This window comes from Somniosus microcephalus, chromosome 3, assembly GCF_052327205.1.
Source record: "Somniosus microcephalus isolate GS21.2 chromosome 3, FLI_Smic_1.0, whole genome shotgun sequence".
Classification (NCBI taxonomy): Eukaryota; Metazoa; Chordata; class Chondrichthyes; order Squaliformes; family Somniosidae; genus Somniosus; species Somniosus microcephalus.
This window is the reverse complement of record NC_140989.1, coordinates 47,388,595-47,407,183: the sequence shown is the minus strand read 5'-3', so window position 1 is coordinate 47,407,183 and position 18,589 is coordinate 47,388,595. Positions and strand designations below refer to the sequence as shown.

The following is an 18,589-nucleotide window of genomic DNA, read 5'->3' as shown; positions in this document are numbered from 1 at the left end:
GTATCAGGGAGGTCACCGTGGCTCCCTACACCAGGAGGAATATGTACATCTCGTTCCCCATGGACAGAGCAAGGCAGGGTGAGAGCACTAGGCATTGCACACATTGCAGGTTTCCCTAGGATGCAAGGTGCCGTAGACTGCTCACACATTGCCTTGTGTGCTCCCATCCTGGTATCTTTCTGAATAAAAAGATACCACTCCTTCAACGTCCAGCTTGTTTGCGACCACAGGCAGCGCATCATGCAGGTCTCTGCCTGGTTTCCTGGCAGTAGTTATGATTCACTTATCCTGCGCCAGTCCTTTGTACCGCCTTTGTTCCAAGCAGGCCGTCAGGTTACAAGCTAGCTACTAGGCGACAAGGGCTATCCCCTCCAGACTCATGTCAGGAACCTGGGCAGAGCTGCAGAGCTGGTCAGGAACCTGGGCAGAGCTGCAGAGCTGGTCAGGAACCTGGGTATAGCTGCAGAGCTGGTCAGGAACCTGGGCAGAGCTGCAGAGCTGGCCAGGAACCTGGGCAGAGCTGCAGAGCTGGTCAGGAACCTGGGCATAGCTGCAGAGCTGGTCAGGAACCTGGGCAGAGCTGCAGAGCTGGTCAGGAACCTGGGCAGAGCTGGTCAGGAACCTGGGCAGAGCTGCAGAGCTGGTCAGGAACCTGGGCAGAGCGGCAGAGCTGGTCAGGAACCTGGGCATAGCTGCAGAGCTGGTCAGGAACCTGGGCAGAGCTGCAGAGCTGGTCAGGAACCTGGGCAGAGCTGCAGAGCTGGTCAGGAACCTGGGCATAGCTGCAGAGCTGGTCAGGAACCTGGGCAGAGCTGCAGAGCTGGTCAGGAACCTGGGCAGAGCTGGTCAGGAACCTGGGCAGAGCTGGTCAGGAACCTGGGCAGAGCTGCAGAGCTGGTCAGGAACCTGGGCATAGCTGCAGAGCTGGTCAGGAACCTGGGCAGAGCTGCAGAGCTGGTCAGGAACCTGGGCAGAGCTGCAGAGCTGGTCAGGAACCTGGGCAGAGCTGCAGAGCTGGCCTAAGAGAGTCATTCTGCCGCCAGAAAGGTGATTGAGCAGTCAGTTGGCCTGCTCGAACAACATTCCGCTGCTTGGACCATTCAGGAGGAGCGAGTATCCAGATTTGTGGTCATCTGCTGCAAGCACCATAACTTTGCTATCATGAGGACCAGCGGTTACCACCACCTGCACAGCAAGAAGTGCAGGTGGAAGAGGAGGAGGAGGAGGAGCAGCATAAAGAGGAAGAGCAGGTGCAACATCGACCAGTGTGGAAACCCGGCAGGTGAAAGGAGGCGAGAAGGGCTTAATCAATGAGCACTGCTTGTGGGCTAGGAGGAGCAGAAAATGTTTCCTACAGGCCCAACAAGCAACCAGTAAATCCCCACCTCCCTGACCACCATTGGACCCTTCCCCCGTGATCAGAACCCCCCCCCCGCAACAATCAGACCACGCCCCCGCGATCGGACCCCCCCCCCCCCCCCCGGCGATAAAACACCCCCATCCCCAAGCGATCGGAGTCCCCCACGATCTCTTTTGTAATATAAAAATATATATATTTTAAAATCATTCTTGGCCTTTAACAAAATAAAATATTAATTACACCAGTAAATAATACTGCTGCAGAATGACATGGAGTGTTTTCAGAGGAAATGTAATTCAGATTTATATTTAATGATGTGTATGTAATTTGTAACTTATTGTAACGGTCACTTTTCTTCCTACGATAACATTTTAACAATTTTTCAGTAACTCTTTCTTGGCACTCTTGCTGATCCCTTGTTTTATCTAGTTCTACACGTTGACCCAGAAGAGTTTGTTGATACCCAGAATAATGAAGGGAAAATGATTTTGTGTTAGTGTTTCCTTTGCAACATGCAGCCAAACTTTAATTTATTCTTGCACAGCTAATTAATTTTGAAATTCCTAAGTGATAAGACATGACATGTAGTAAGTCTAGCATGCTTGGAAGGATCAGGTAACTTTAGACCTATGGTTCCCAAAGCTCTCCACCACTGGGGTTTTCCTTGCGTCATGTTTGGGTCTGTTGTAGACTAATTGATAGGGATCGATTGCTATGATTAGTCAACAACTCTATTTTTGTTCTTTAATGCGACTACCAGGACGGTAGAAGGCAAACTAGGTTGACCTTGGTCTTTTTTTGTCTAGCAATTGCTATGTCATGCAACATTTCTAAATCAGTTAATTGAAGAATCAAAACAAAAATAGGGAAGCAAAAGTGCCTATATACTGAAAAAGTAAAAAGAAATGTGCAAAATGAGAGATGGAAAAGGCCGAGAACAAAACTACATTTACATAAATCCTTCTCTGCAGAAAAAAACTCTTCAATTAATAAACTTAATTATTTAAATTTTATGTAATTTGTATGCTAAAGTATGATTTGATCTACTGTGCACGACTTGTCTTTGACTTCTGTATTTTGAGACATTAATTTGCCTTGTTCTCTTTTCTCATGTTCTTCCTTTCTCTCTGTTCCAACATATGCTGTCTATCCAGCCTCTCTGCCTGGGTCATCCTGCTCCTCCTCCTCCTCTACCTCTTCAATAGAGAGTAGACAATCCAGACAAAGGCAGCCACCCACACGACAACGGAACTTGGCCCGCTCAAAGAAGATGGCAACTATACCAGGACCTGCCATCACCAGGACCACCACGGGTATTTGTTCATATTCACTAAAGATAAAACTATTTTAACCATTTAATCATTACATTATTAGAAGAAAATTATAAGAAGTTAAACAATTCTAAAGAGGTTTTTAAAATTTATTTTTAACATTAAAGTAAAAAATGACTTTTTATCTTTTGAATTGACTTCTCTGTCAATTGAATTTACTGAAACCTACTGGACCAGGATTACAATTTGTCAAGGCAGCGTCAATGGATTTTCCAATAAGGAAGTGCAGTGCATATACGGTGAATTAATTAATGACTAACGTGCACCACTGTGACACTTTTTGTGTGCAGTGACTCTTAGAATTATATTGTTTAAATGGTATAGGCAGAACAACTGTGAGAATTATACTGACTAGCCAATACAAGACGTCACTGGACATTATAAAGATTAAATGATGCACAATTTATGGGCTTGATGTTAATTCCTGAGCGGGAACGTGGCCAAACAAACGGCCGGCCTTTCCGAAAGGGGTAGCAGTGAGATTTTGACAATTTTAATGGAGGACCTTATTAGAATACTGTTTGCTGACTTCCTGACCAAAACAGCAGTTCAAATTGTCCATCTGGAATCCAGCGGAATGACCCCTGGCACAACATAAATGCTCCAGGGTGGGGAATCCTCGTGTGTGTATGTGGGGGGTTGGGTGGCGGGCCGAAGAGCTCTCCTGGCATTTAAGGAAACTGAATTTTTTTTTTTTAAACTTACCTTGCTGGGCTTATTCTGGCCTTGGTTCCTGATCCCGGGCTGTTTTGGCATGGCGGGAATGCCACCACTGCTCCACCACTCAGGCCTCAGGCTGAAATAGCAGATCAGGCACCAATGACATCATTAGAGCTCGTTCTGCATATTTGGATACGACCCCGCTGGCTTGGGGTGGGTTCTTTTGCTGCCTGCAATTTAAAATTGCAGTTCGCTAGATCGAGGCGGGAAAGGGTTGGGTAAATCCCCCACTTGATTTTAACTGCCCGCCAGGCAGGGGGAGCCAAAATTGACCCCTATGTCTTCATCACATCTAAATAATTATGATTAGGCAGTTACGATAATCCATTCAACCTGTAATTATGACATTGTGAAAGTTCTCCTTATAGTAGAATAATGTGGCTGGCATCTAGGTGTACAATTTTGCAAATGAAACCTATTATATAATATGTTAAGCACATTTCATTCATGGTATGCTGCAGATATTAAATATTAATTGCACAAGATTAAGATAGCGCAAGCAGGAAAATAGTTGAATCATTGAAAAGAATCTATACAATAGTGATGCTTATTAACTTTCATGCATTTGAGAGTCACAATTTAATTAGTCCTAAGGAGTGAACTACTCAGGGGCATCTCTCAGAGACATACCATGCGCTTATTTTTACTTTTTATTTTGTTTTCAATACCATGGCCGCAACTTTAATCTAACTCACCCATCAGGGAACTGATGAGATCGGGTGCAACACTGGTTTTACACCCTGCCCGATTTTACTCTCCATTGAAGTCAATGTAAAGTAATGTGGGGTGGGCTGTAAAACCAGCATTGCACCCGATGCCATGGGTTTCCAGGCAGAACATTAGGTTAAAACTACCCTTATTTCTTTCTCTCACTTGCACTTCAATCAGTGTCGGTGACATTGCAGAACTAGTGGCTTGTGAATATAGGTCCGCAATCACATGGAGCAGCAATGACTATCTCCAACAAGCAAGTCTAACCACGGCCCCTTGACATTCAGCAGCATTACCATCGTCGAATCCCCCACCGTTAACATCTTAGGAGTCACCATTGACCAGAAACTTAACTGGACCAGCCACATAAATACTGTGGCAACAAGAGCAGGTCAGAGGCTAGGTATTCTGCAGCGAGTGTCTCACCTCCTCACTCCCCAAAGCCTTTCCACCATCTACAAGGCACAAGTAAGGAGTGTGATGGAATACTCTCCACTTGCCTGGATGAGTGCAGCTCCAACAACACTTAAGAAGCTCGACACCATCCAGGACAAAGCAGCCCACATGATTGGCACCCCATCCACCACCTTAAACATTCACTCCCTCCACCACCGGCGTATATAAAAAGAAAAAGGGTGGCTAAAGTAAATGTTGGTCCCTTAGAGGATGAGACCGGGAAATTAATGGTGGGAAATATGGAGATGGCAAAAACACTGAATGAATATTTTATATCAGTCTTTACAGTAGAAGACACTAAGAATATCCCAACAAAGGACAAACAGGAGGCTAAAGGGGGGGAGGAGCTAAACATGATCAAAATCACTAAGGAAGTGGTACTCGGTAAAACAATGGGACTCAAGGCGGATAAATCACCTGGACCTGATGGCTTACATCCTAGGGTCTTGAGGGAAGTGGCGGTAGGGATTGTGGATGCATTGGTAATAATTTTCCAAAACTCCCTGGACTCGGCAATGGTCCCAGCAGACTGGAAAACTGCTAATGTAACACCCTTATTTAAAAAGGGCAGTAGACAGAAGGCTGGAAACTATAGACCGGTTAGCCTAACATCTGTGGTAGGTAAAATTTTGGAGTCCATTATTAAGGAGACTGTAACAGGACATTTGGATAATCATAATTTAATAGAACAAAGTCAGCATGGTTTTATGAAGGGGAAGTCATGTTTGACAAATTTGCTGGAGTTCTTTGAGGAAGTAACATATAGGGTGGATAAAGGGGAACCAGTGGACGTAGTGTATTTAGACTTCCAAAAGGCATTTGACAAGGTGCCACACAAAAGATTATTGCTTAAGATAAAAAATCACGGGATTGGGGGTAATATTCTGGCATGGATAGAGGATTGGCTATCTAACAGAAGGCAGAGAGTTGGGATAAATGGTTCGTTCTCAGACTGGCAATCAGTAACTAGTGGTGTTCCGCAGGGGTCAGTGCTGGGTCCCCAACTCTTTACAATCTATATTAACGATTTGGAGGAGGGGACCGAGTGTAACATATCAAAGTTTGCAGATGATACTGAGATGGGAGGGAAAGTAGTGAGTGAGGAGGACATAAAAAACCTGCAAGGGGACATCGACAGGCTAAGTAAGTGGGCAGAGATTTGGCAGATGGAATACAATACTGGAAAGTGTGAGGTTATGCACTTTGGCAGGAAAAATCGTAGAGCAAGTTATTATCTTAATGGCAAGAAACTAGAAAGTACTGAAGTACAAAGGGATCTGGGGGTCCTGGTGCACGAAACTCAAAAGGTTAGTATGCAGGTGCAGCAAGTGATTAAGAAGGCCAATGGAATGTTGGCTTTCATTGCTAGGGGGATAGAATATAAAAATAGGGAGGTATTGCTTCAGTTGTACAAGGTATTGGTGAGACCGCACCTGGAATACTGCGTACAGTTTTGGTGCCCATACTTAAGAAAGGACATACTTGCTCTCGAGTCAGTACAAAGAAGGTTCACTCGGTTAATCCCGGGGATGAGGGGATGGACATATGAGGAGAGGTTGAGTAGATTGGGACTCTACTCATTGGAGTTCAGAAGAATGAGAGGCGATCTTATTGAAACATATAAGATTGTGAAGGGGTTGGATCGGGTGGATGCGGGGAGGATGTTCCCGATGATGGGTGAAACTAGAACTAGGGGGCATAGTCTTAGAATAAGGGGCTGCTCTTTCAAAACTGAGATGAGGAGGAACTACTTCACTCAGAGGGTGGTAGGTCCATGGAATATGCTGCCCCAAAAAGCTGTAGAAGCTTCATCATTACATAAATTTAAAACAGAAATAGACAGTTTCCTAGAAGTAAAGGGAATTGAGGGTTACGGGGAGCGGGCAGGAATTTGGACATGAGTCTAGGTTCGGATCGGTCATGGCCCTGTGGGTAGCGGAGCGGGCCCAGGGGCCGTGTAACCTGATCCTGCTCCTATTTCGTGTGTCTAATTCTGTTAGATTCAGGAGATGGTTCTGTGATAGTGGATTGGCGGTTAGGATCAGATCAGCCATGATCTTATTGAATGGCGGAGCAGGCTCGAGGGGCCGATTGGCCTACTCCTGCTCCTATTTCTTATGTTCTTATCATGGCTGCAATGTGTACCATCTACAAGATGCACCTCCCAAACCCGTGACCTCTTCCACCTAAAAGGACAAGGGCAGCAGGCGCATGGGAACACCACCACCTCCAAGTTCCCCTCCAAGTCACACACCATCCTGACTTAGAAGTATATCGCCAATCCTTCATCGTCGCTGGGTCAAACTACTGGAACTCCCTCCCTAACAGCACTGTGGGGAGTACCTTCACCACTCAGACTGAAACATAGAAGATAGGAGCCAGGAGTAGGCCATTCGGCCCCTCGAGCCTGTTCCGCCATTTAATGAGATCATGGCTGATCATCCAAATTCAGTACCCTGTCCCTGCTTTCTCCCCATATCCCTTGATCCCTTTAGCATTAAGAAATATATCTAACTCCTTCTTGAATATATTTAATGAATTGGCCTCAACTGCCCTGTGTGGCAGAGAATTCCACAGGTTCACCACTCTCTGGGTGAAGAAATTCCTCTTCGTCTCAGTCCTAAATGGCTTACCCCTTATGCTTAGACTGTGACCCCTGGTTCTGGACTCCGTCGCCATCGGGAACATCCTTCCTGCATCTAGTCTATCTAGTCCTGTTAGAATTTTATAAGTTTCAATGAGATCCCCTCTCATTCTTCTAAACTCTAGCGAATATAAGCCTAATCGACCCAATCTCTCTCCATACGTCATTCCTGCCATCCCAGGTATCAGTCTGGTGAATCTTCGCTGCACTCCCTCCATGGCAAGAACATCCTTCCTCAGATAAGGCGACCAAAACTGCACACAATACTCAAGGTGTGGTCTCACCAAGGCCCTGTACAACTGCAGCAAGACATCCTTGCTCCTGTACTCAAATCCTCTCGCTATGAAGGCCAACAAACCATTCGCCTTCTTAACTGCCTGCTGCACCTGCATGCTTACCTTCAGCAACTGGTGCACAAGGACACCCAGGGCTTGTTGCACTTCTCCTTTTCCCAATCTATTGCCGTTCAGATAATAATCTGTCTTCCTGTTTTTGCCACCAAACTGGATAACCTCGCACTTATCCATATTATACTGTATCTGCCCAATCACCCAACCTGTCCAAATCATACTGGAGCTTCTCTGCATCCTCCTCACAGCACACACGCCCACCCAGCTTTGTGTCGTCTGCAAACTTGGAGATATTACATCTAGTTCCCTCATCTAGATCATTAATATATATTGTGAATAGCTGGGGTCCTATCACCGATCCCTGCGGTACCCCACTATTCACTGCCTGCCACTCGGAAAACGACCCGTTTATTCCAACTCTTTGCTTCCTGTCTGCCAACCAGTTCTCTATCCAAGTCAGTACCTTACCCCCAATCCCATGTGCTTTAACTTTGCACGCTAATCTCTTATGTGGGACCTTATCGAAAGACTTCTGAAAGTCGAAATACACCACATCCACTGGTTCTCCCTTATCCTACCAGTTACATCCTCAAAAAATTCCAGTAGATTAGTCGAGCATGATTTACCTTTTGTAAATCCATGTTGACTTTGTCCGATCCTGTCACTGTTTTCCAAGTGCCCTGCTATTACATCATTTATAATGGACTCTAGCATTTTCCCCACTACCGATGTCAGGCTTACCGGTCTATAATTCCCCGTTTTCTCTCTACCACCTTTTTTAAATAGTGGGGTTGTGTTAGCTACCCTCCAATCCATGGGAACTGTTCCAAAGTCTACAGAATTTTGGAAGATGACCAGCAATGCATCTACTATTTCTAGGGCCACTTTCTTAAGTACCCTAGGATGTAGAATATCAGGCCCTGGGGATTTATCGGCCTTCAATCCCGTTAATTTCCCTAACACCATTTCCCTACACATACTGATTTCATTCAATTCCTCCCTCTCATTAGACCCTATGTTCCCCGACATCTCTGGGAGGTTATTTGTGTCCTCCTTTGTGAAGACAGAACCAAAGTATGTATTTAATTGGTCTGCCATTTCTTTGTTCCCCATTATAAATTCCCCTGCTTCTGACTGCAAGGGACCTACGCTTGACTTCACCAATCTTTTTCTCTTCACATATCTATAGAAGCTTTTATAGTCAGTTTTTATGTTCCCTGAAAGCTTACTCTGATATTCTATTTTCTCCCTCTTAATTAATCCCTTTGTCCTCCTTTGCTGATTCCTAAACTGCTCCCAATCCTCAGGTCTGCTGCTTTTTCTGGCCAATTTATATGTCCTCTCCTTGGATCTTATGCTATCCCTAATTTCCCTTGTTAGCCACAGTTGAGTCACCTTTTTTGTTTTATTTTTATGCCAAGCAGGGATGAACAAATTCTGTAGTTCATCCATGCGATCTTTAAATGTTTGCCATTGCCTATCCACCGTCAACCCTTTAAGTAATGTTCCCCAATCCATCCTAGCCAACTCGCGCCTCATTCCATCGTAGTTTCCTTTATTTAAATTCAGGACCCTAGTCTCTGAGTCAACTACTTCACTCTCCATCTTAATGAAGAATTCTATCATATTATGATCGCTCCTCCCCAAGGGGCCTCGCATAACAAGATTACTAATTAATCCTTTCTCATTACATAATACCCATTCTAAGATGGCCTGATCTCTGGTTGGTTCCTCGACATATTGGTCCAGGAAACCATCCCGTATACACTCTAGGAATTCCTCCTCCAAAGTATTGTTACTAATTTGGTTAGCCCAATCTATATGTAGATTAAAGTCACCCATGATAACTGCTGTGCCCTTATTGCACGCATCTCTAATTTCCCGTTTAATGCCATCCCCAACCTCAGCATTACTGTTTGGGGGTCTGTATACAACTCCCACTAACGTTTTTTGCCCCTTGGTATTTCTCAGCTCTACCCATACAGATTCCACATCATCAGAGCTAATATCCTTCCTTACTATTGTGTTAATCTCCTCTTTAACCAGTAATGCTACCCCACCTCCTTTTCCCTTTTGCCTGTCCTTCCTGAATATTGAATACCCCTGGATGTTGAATTCCCAGCCTTGGTCACCCTGGAGCCATTTCTCTGTAATCCCAATGATATCATATCCGTTTACATCTATTTGCGCAGCTAATTCATCCGCCTTATTCCGAATGCTCCTTGCATTAAGACACAAAGCCTTCAGGCTTGTTTTTTAACACTCTTAGTCCTTTTAGAATTATTATTTACTGTAGCCCTGTTTGATTTACACCTTTGATTTCTCTGACTTCCACTTTTGCTTTTCTCCTTCCTGTCTTTTGTTTCTATCCTTGCTTCCCTTTCCTCTGTCTCTCTGCACAGGTTCCCAACCTCCTGCCATTTTAGTTTAAACCCTCTCCAACAGCACGAGCAAACACTCCCCCTCGGACATCGGTCCCTGTCCTGCCCAGGTGCAAACTGTCCAGCTTGTACTGGTCCCACCTCCCCCAGAACCAGTTCCAATGTCCCAGGAATTTGAATCCCTCCCCCTTGCACCATTCCTCTAGCCACGTATTCATCTGAAATATCCTTCTATTTCTACTCTGACTAGCACGTGGCACTGGTAGCAATCCTGAGATTACTACCTTTGTGGTCCAATTTTTAAATTTACCTCCTAACTCCCTATATTCAGCTTTTAGGACCTCATCCATCATTAGGACCTGCAGCGGTTCAAGAAGGCGGCTCACCACCACCTTCTCAAGGGCAATTAGGGATGGGCAATAAATGCTGGCTTTGCCAGCGACGCCCACATCACATGAACAAAAAAACGTAGCTCTGCTTCAGGCCACAGATGAAGGAGAGATGAGCCACCAGTGGTTCCAAGCTGTATTACTAGCACAATAGCAAAATACTGCGGATGTTGGAAATCTGAAATGACAACAGAAAATACTGGAAACACTCAGCAGGTCAGGCAGCATCCGTGAAGAGAGAAACAGAGTCAACATTTCAGGTCTGTTCTGACGAAGGGTGCTGCCCGACCTGCTGAGTGTTTCCAGCATTTTTTGTTGTTATTTGTATTATTAGCAGCATTGGTGTACAGAAACTGCTACATCGTCTCAATGTGGACACGTGAGAAGTTTGTTCCGTGCTGTGAGTGGGCGAACCCTGTAGCTGACAAGTGAAATTAGATATGACTGTATTTGTACATGTTCTCCAAGTGTAGCTATTTTAAACTCTATAATATAGGTATTAGGGGCATTTAATAAATCTAAACATTGGTTGCTGCCATTCAACAGACAGTGTTTCTCCTAACCTAAATATATGTTTAGCCAGTGAAAAAATGAATTTACAGAGTAGTCATAAATAAGAGTTTAGGAATCCATTAATTTTTACATTGTTAATGGCATTGTAAGAAGATTTACAATGTGTACAATTACTTTCAATAGTTGTTCTCTCACTGTTATTACTTTGAATTTGGGGGGTGCGGAGCCGGTGAAATCCATGCCCAGTCTGTCCTGAGTTAGCAGATCTCAGTCTGAGTGGCGTTAAGAGCATTACATCGGTTCAACACCCTCGGAAAACAGCAGCGAATCCTGCTCCTGACCACTAATCTCATTGGAAGTGCATGTATAGAGGTTGAGGAAGAACAGTATCAGTTTCGGCTGTGATGTGTCCTGTGGTGAAATAGCCCACCAATCCTTACTGGGAAGGCTCACATATGAATAATTGTCACTTGGATTGAGGGTGGTCAGTACTGGTGAATTTTTATTCCAGCAAGAATTTATGCCTTTTACAGATTGGACTTTTTCCCAACACCTTTGTTCATGTTGGTTCATGGCTGGACTTTTTCCCAACACCTTTGTTCATGTTGGTTCATGGCTATACAGGAGTTTCCACAAGCAGTCCAAGCACCTTATGAGCTAAAACCTGCATCTCCGTGGGAATGGTCCCCAGCAATCAGTGGGTGGAGGCGATTCCCTGACTTCGCGATGGGAGGGGCAGGCCGAGGTGTCCTCTTGATTGAAGATCAAGGCAATGCCAGGATTTCCTCTTGATGAGAGATTCTGGTGCTGGGGATTCCTTGTAGATTGGGGGAATGACAGGGCTGGGAAGGACCAAGGACTACTTGAGGGGCCTGGGGGGAACACTCCTGCTCCTCTGGCCTATAAGGAGTTCAAAGACAGGCAAAGTATTAAAACTTACTTGGGTCTCTTCTGGCCAGTCAGCTCCTCCCGCCTCGTTGCTGCTGCCGGGCAGCAGTTGGCGTAGGATTTCCCTGCATAGACCTTAAAATGGATATTATCAGGCCACAACCTGCTGGCATTGCTGGAGGGATCCTGGATGAAGTTTGTGTCCAGGTCTGGCGTTGCAGCTTCCCACAGCCTCTGGGAGCGAAGCTGTGGAGCTTGCAAGGAATTGTGGGTAATGCAGAGGTCTGCAATTTAAAGGCGCCATGCACACTGAAGCAATACAAAATAAAATGCAGTGAATTAATACATTTTTCAGCCCTTTCTGCCTTTTAAGAAATATTTAACATTTAAAAGAAGTGCTAAATGTGAATAAGCAGCTGTTAAAGCTGAATTACCTTCCTAACCTCAACAAATGGGAAAACTGCCTCAGCACTAACACAAATGGCTCAGCAAGCCAGGGAAGGAAGGGGCACCAAGGGTCTCACACGCAGCACTCCAGCTTTGTGCAAGGGGTCAACTTTGCAAGATTGGCCCTCTATCCACAGGGGCCAGGAGGCCCTCCAGAAAGAATGATGTGGGAGTAAATCACTAAGGCCGTCACTGCCAGCAGTGTCGCCCCTATCACCTGGCTCCAGTGCCCAAAGAAGCTTCATAACCTCAGACCACTGGTCGAGGTCACTGAATGCATCTTCAAAACCCTTGTGCCTTCCTCATTTCACACACCCAAAAAATGCAGCCTGCCCAGCCAATGGGTCAAGAAGAGGCAGTCTGCCCAGTCAGTGGGACCGCAGGCAGATGATTCCATCCCGGATATCCCGGCCACAAATGGGCTGTCTGGGATGCATCCTTCCATCTGATTCCTCCTCTTTGGCTTCCTCCTCTTCTGTGTCTTTCTCTTCCCACTGCAAGCGGACGCTGTAAATGTGAAATGACAGCATAAAATGCTGGAAATACTCAGTTGCTCAGGCAGCATGTCGACCTGAGACGTGAACTCTGTTTTTCTCTCCACGGATGTTGCGTGACCTGCTGAGCATTCACAGCATGTTCTGTCTTCTCAAAAGCCTTCATTTACCATCTGAGCCCTTGCAAGCGTCCAGCAGCACTTCCTACACACTTAAAAAACTTTTCACATCTATTGCAGCAAGCCACCACTTCAATAAAATCAAAAAAAAAGTCCAAACTCTTAAATTCAGATTTACCTGAATGATGTGTGTGTCCCTTTAAGAGCTGCAGACATTGCCACTGTCAGCCTGCTTGCACGGCGGGTTAACTTGGAGCGCTTAGCACCCAGCGCTAGGGTCGAAGTTCGCGTTGGTGACATTAAGTCGGCGTTGCACGCCGATTGATGTCACCACGCCGCTTTTTTTTGCAGGGCGCTGCCAGTTACCGGTAGCGCAAAGGGGAAGAGGAATATGGCGGCCGCCGCAGGAACCGCCACCAGCTGGCAAAAGAGTGGCGGCCGCCTTTTTATTGCCATTTCATGGTGCTACTGAGTGGCGGTGAGTACATAAATTTCTAGCCCGAAGTGTTCTCCTAGCCATCCTCCCAGCCTCCATGCTCTGTAAATTTAAGTTCATCCAAAGCTCTGCTTCCCGAATCCTATCCTGCTTAGCCACGACCCCTGTATCTGCCAGCCTATATTGGCTCCCAGTCCCCCGATGCCTCAATTCTCATCTTTGTCATTTCGCCGCACCCTATTTCTGTAACCTTCTCCAGCCCTATAAATCCCCCCGCCTCCCGCAAACATTCCGTTGCTCTTACTCTGGCCTCAGGCATTCCCCCCACCCCCCTTTTGTCCCTACATTGGCTGCTGTGCCTTCCATTACCTATGCCCCATGCTCTGGTATTCCCTCCCTGAACCCTCTGCCTCTCCACATCATGCTCTTTCTTAAAAGCTACCTCTTTGACAAGCTTTTCATTACCCCTCCTAATATTTCCTTCTTTTGCTCAGTGTCCATTTTTTGATTATGCCTCTGTGACGTTTTTCTACATTAAAAGGTGCTATATGTTGTTTTTGTTGATGATGATGATGACGATTGATCTCTTAACGCAAGTCATGTCCCCTTTTTCCACGGACCAGCTCTCTGATGTCTTCCATTTTGAAGGGAGTAGCCTCCATTTTAACCATCACTATTTTTAAGAACCACATAATGACAAAAATTTATGCTTCACACAACACGGAGGGGGAGAAAATTGCTGAGAGGAAAAAGTAGAGGAAGATCTAATCAATAGTAATCATGTTAAAATGCAATTTGATTTGGCTTTTCACATTTTAATTGTTTAAATTAGGTTTGCAGAAGCGAGCTCCATCTGTTGGCAGCCTGGACTGTGATGAGACTGATAAGACTGATATGCAGATTGGAGATCGTGTACTTGTGGTTGGGCAGAGGAGTGGAATGGTACGGTTCTACGGGAAGACAAACTTTGCACCAGGTAGGTTAATTGGATTTAATAAAACAAATGAATCGACACTTGCTCTAAGTAAATGAGAATACTCAATCAGTTTTTATTAAAGCATTAGTAGATCTTAAAGGATATGTTGCCTATCCTCTTCCTTGCTCACTTCCCATGCTTCCTCTAGGCCTTGTCTCTGATTTTTGCCAGACCTGCCACTCTGCAATTGTCCCTTTTCCCTCTGTCTTGACCCCTCTGTCCTTGCAAACTACTGCCCCATCTCCAACCGCCCTGTCCTCCCCAAAGCCCTTCAATATGCTAGTACGATAGCAAAATACTGCAGATGCTGGAAATCCGAAACAACAACAGAAAATGCTGGAAAAACTCAGCAGGCCAGGCAACATCCGTGGAGAGAAATTAGAGTCAACGTTTCGGGTCAAAACCGTTTATCAAGACTAAAGAGGCACAGGGAATGAAATAGATTAAGAGGCCGGGCTGGGAGAGAACAAAAGAGAAGAAGAGACATTAAGAGGTATTCAAAACGAGAAGATGAACAAGGTTGAAGAGCCAAACGGAGATCCCGTCGCTGTTGCCTCCCAAATCCGTGCCCACCTTTCCTGGAACTCCCATGTTTGAATCCCTCCAAATTAGGTTTCCGCCCCTGCCACAAATTACATCTTATGTGACTGTGACCATGGCAGACTATCCCTCCTCGTCCTTCTCGACCTGTCTGCAGCCTTTGACATGGTTGACCACACCATCCTCCTCCAACGCCTCAACTCCATTGTCCAGCTGGGTGGGACTGCACTCCCCAGGTTCCATTCTTAGCTATCCAGTCATAGTCAGAGAATCTCTTTCCGCTCCTGCACCGTTACCTCTGGAGTCCTGCAAGGGTCTATTCTTGGCCTCCTCCTATTTCTCATCTACATGCTGCCCCTCGGTGACATCATCTAAAATCACAACGTTCTGTTTCAAATGAATGCTGACACTCTACCTCACCACCACCTCTCTCAACCCCTCCACTGCCTCTAAATTGTCAGACTACTTGTCCGACATCCAGTACTGGATGAGCAGAAATTTCCTCCAACTAAATGTTGGGACCACCGAAGCCATTGTCTTTGGTCCCCGCCACAAACTCTGTTCCCTAGCCACCGACTCCCTCCCTCTCCCTGGCAACTGTCTGAGGCTGAACCAGACCTTTCGCAACCTTGATGCCGTATTTGACCCCGAGATGAACTTCCGACCACATATTGGTGCCATCACTAAGACAGCCTACTTCCACCTCCATAACATTGCCGAATCTGCCTCGCCTCAGCTCACCTGCTGCTGAAACCCTTATCCATGCCTTTTTTACATCTAGACTTGACCATTCCAACACACTCCTGGCTGACCTCCCATCTTCCACCCTCCATAAACTTAAGCTCATCTAAAACTCTGCTGCCCATGTCCTAACTTGCACTAAGTCCCGTTCACCCATCACCCCTGTGCTCATTGACCTACATTGGCTCCTGGTTGAGTAACACCTTGTTTATAAAATTCTCATCCTTGTTTTCAAATCCCTCCATGGCCTCGCCGCTTCCTATCTCTAACCTCCTCCAGCCCTACAACCCACCGAGATATCTGTGCATTGCCGATTTTAATCGCTCCACCAAGGCGGCCATGCCTTCAGCTGCTGAGGCCCGAAGCTCTGGAATTCCTTCTCTAAACCTCTCTTTAAAACCTACCTCATCGACCCTAATATCTTCTTATGTGTGGCTCAGTTTCAAATTTGTTTGATAACGCTCCTGTGACGCGCCTTGGGACATTGTACATCGTTAAAGACACTATATAAATGCAAGTTGTTGTTGTGACTAGAATTAGACAATTCAGACGAGAGTAAAAAGTTAGGCTAATTTAGCAAGGAGGAAAATTACAAAAGGGGACGGTAGGACTGAAAAGAATCAGATTCTCCTGAATATTAAAAATGCCTTTAATTACCCAATTGGTGGTCAACTGATAGCTATGTCAGTAAAGGCGGTCCTTAAATCAGTATTTATTTTACTTCTGATACCAGATTTATAGCTAGAGCTTATAAAAATTGACTGATACCTAGAAGCAATCTCAAGGCAGTAATTAAATAGATGAGTTCAGATAATGTTATAAACCTTGAGGGTAAAGCCTAAGCTCCTTTGAACCATTTATTAATTTGATGATTTGTTTTTTATTCATTCACGGGATGTGGGCGTCGCTAGCATGGCCAGCATTTATTGCCCATTCCCAATTGCCCTCGAAAAGGTGGTGGTGAGCCACCTTCTTGAACTGCTGTAGTCCAATTGGTGATGGTACTTCCACAGTGCTATTATACTTCTTTGTAGCGGTTTGGTACTACTGAGTGGCTTGCTAGGCCATTTCAGAGGGCAGTTAAGAGTCAACCACATTGCTGTGGGTCTGGAGTCACATATAGGCCAGACCAGGTAAGGACGACAGATTTCCTTCCCTAAAGAACATTAGTGAACCAGGTGGGTTTTTATGACAATCCGGTAGTTTCATGGTCACCATTACTGATACTAGCTTTTTATTCCAGATTTATTTAATTAACTAATTTTAAATTCCCCAGCTGCCATGGTGGGATTTGAACTCACGTCTCTGGATCATTAGTCCAGGAACATAGGATTACATAGGATATACGGCACAGAAACAGGCCATTCGGCTCAACCAGTCTATGCCGGCGTTTATGCTCCACACGTGCCTCCTCCAGTCTTTCCTCATCTAAATCTATCAGCATAACCCTCTATTCCCTTATATGCTTGTCTAGCCTCCCCTTAAATGCATCTATACTATTTGCTTCAACCACTAATATAACCACTATGTTACCGTAACCTTACTAATCTATATATATAAAGCGGCTCTTCTGTCTGTCTGTCTGTCCGCCTGGTCTCGATGCGTTTGGAAGTAACAGAGCGTACCGACGCGCGCGTCGCCTCAAAAGAAAGCTTGCGATTCCGGACCAGTTATAGGCCTATTTACATTTTGGCCGGACAAAAATCCTGCCCGCGGTATCCCAAAAACGTTCAGCGTTCCGCTCTCATTAGCGACCGTCTGACGTCGAGGTCTTCCTACAGTTGAGTGTCGAGTGACTCGACCATTGACCAATCCTACGCTTCGGTGACCTGACCGGTCGACCAATCGGTGCGTGTGTGGGCGGGCCTTATCCTTCTGAACCGAGGTGAGTGGCCGCCATCTTGATTTTTCACGATTTTTTCCCCCACACTTTCTGTGTGTTAGGGAACTAAGGTAAATATTTGAATTATGTGTTAGGGAATTAATTAACAATTTATTTCAGTTTTATATTGTGTTTAGCAACCACCCCCCCTCCTCACCCTCGCGCAGGGGGGACTCGGTGCTGGTCTCCAGGCCCGCTGCAGGCAGGCCTGAAGCTCCAAAAATTTCTCTATCTCTCTTCCCTCTCTCTCTCTCCTTCTCCTCTTCCCTCTCTCTCCTTCTCCTCTTCCCTCTCTGTCTCTCTCTACTTCCCCCTCTCAGGTTTGACGGTGTTAGGGGCCCGAAGTGAGCCGCTCTAACGGCCGCCAGCCCGCGGGGTTTCCCTGCCTACTCCCCGCGGGCCGCCTCGCCCGCGCATGCGCTGCCCGCCCGGGAGAGCCCGCTCTGGCTTTTTTTTAAAACGGCAACCACGCATGCGCACGGCCGTTGCGCAGCCACCTTGACGCCGGCACGCATGTGCACGGCCCCCGTGACGCCAGCACACAGCCTCGTGAGATCGCGGGAGGTGCGAGCCTCGGGAAATCGCGGGGGGGAGAGCCTCGGGAAATCGCGGGGGGAAGAGAGCCTCGGGAAATCGCGGGGGAGAGAGCCTCGGGAAATCGCGGGGGGGAGAGAGCCTCGGGAAATCGCGGGGGGGAGAGAGCCTCGTGAAATCGCGGGGGGAGAGCCTCGTGAAATCGCGGGGGGGAGAGAGCCTCGGGAAATCGCGGGGGGGAGAGCCTCGGGAAATCGCGGGGGGAGAGCCTCGGGAAATCGCGGGGGGGAGAGAGCCTCGGGAAATCGGGGGGGGGAGAGCCTCGGGAAATCGCGGGGGGGAGAGCCTCGGGAAATCGCGGGGGGAGAGCCTCGTGAAATCGCGGGGGGGAGAGAGCCTCGGGAAATCGCGGGGGGGGAGAGCCTCGGGAAATCGCGGGGGGAGAGCCTCGTGAAATCGCGGGGGGCGGGGTGGAGAGAGCCTCGGGAAATCGCGGGGGGGAGAGCCTCGGGAAATCGCGGGGGGGAGAGCCTCGGGAAATCGCGGGGGGGAGAGCCTCGGGAAATCGCGGGGGGGGAGAGCCTCGGGAAATCGCGGGGGGAGAGCCTCGGGAAATCGCAGGGGGAGAGCCTCGGGAAATCACGGGGGGAGAGCGTCGGGAAATCGCGGGGGCAGAG

General features: G+C 46.8%; 1 protein-coding gene across 8 annotated transcripts in view; it reads left to right on the top strand.

Moving 5' to 3' along the window:
• LOC147121022 (CAP-Gly domain-containing linker protein 4-like) overlaps positions 1–18,589 on the top strand; it is a 457,143-nt gene that overhangs the window by 272,408 nt on the left and 166,146 nt on the right. For all 8 annotated transcript variants that reach the window (XM_085980323.1, XM_085980320.1, XM_085980321.1 and 5 more), the window contains 2 exons: positions 2,515–2,673; positions 14,072–14,215. In XM_085980323.1, coding sequence (XP_085836449.1) covers positions 2,515–2,673; positions 14,072–14,215 — 303 coding nt within the window. The remainder of the gene's footprint in view (positions 1–2,514; positions 2,674–14,071; positions 14,216–18,589) is intronic.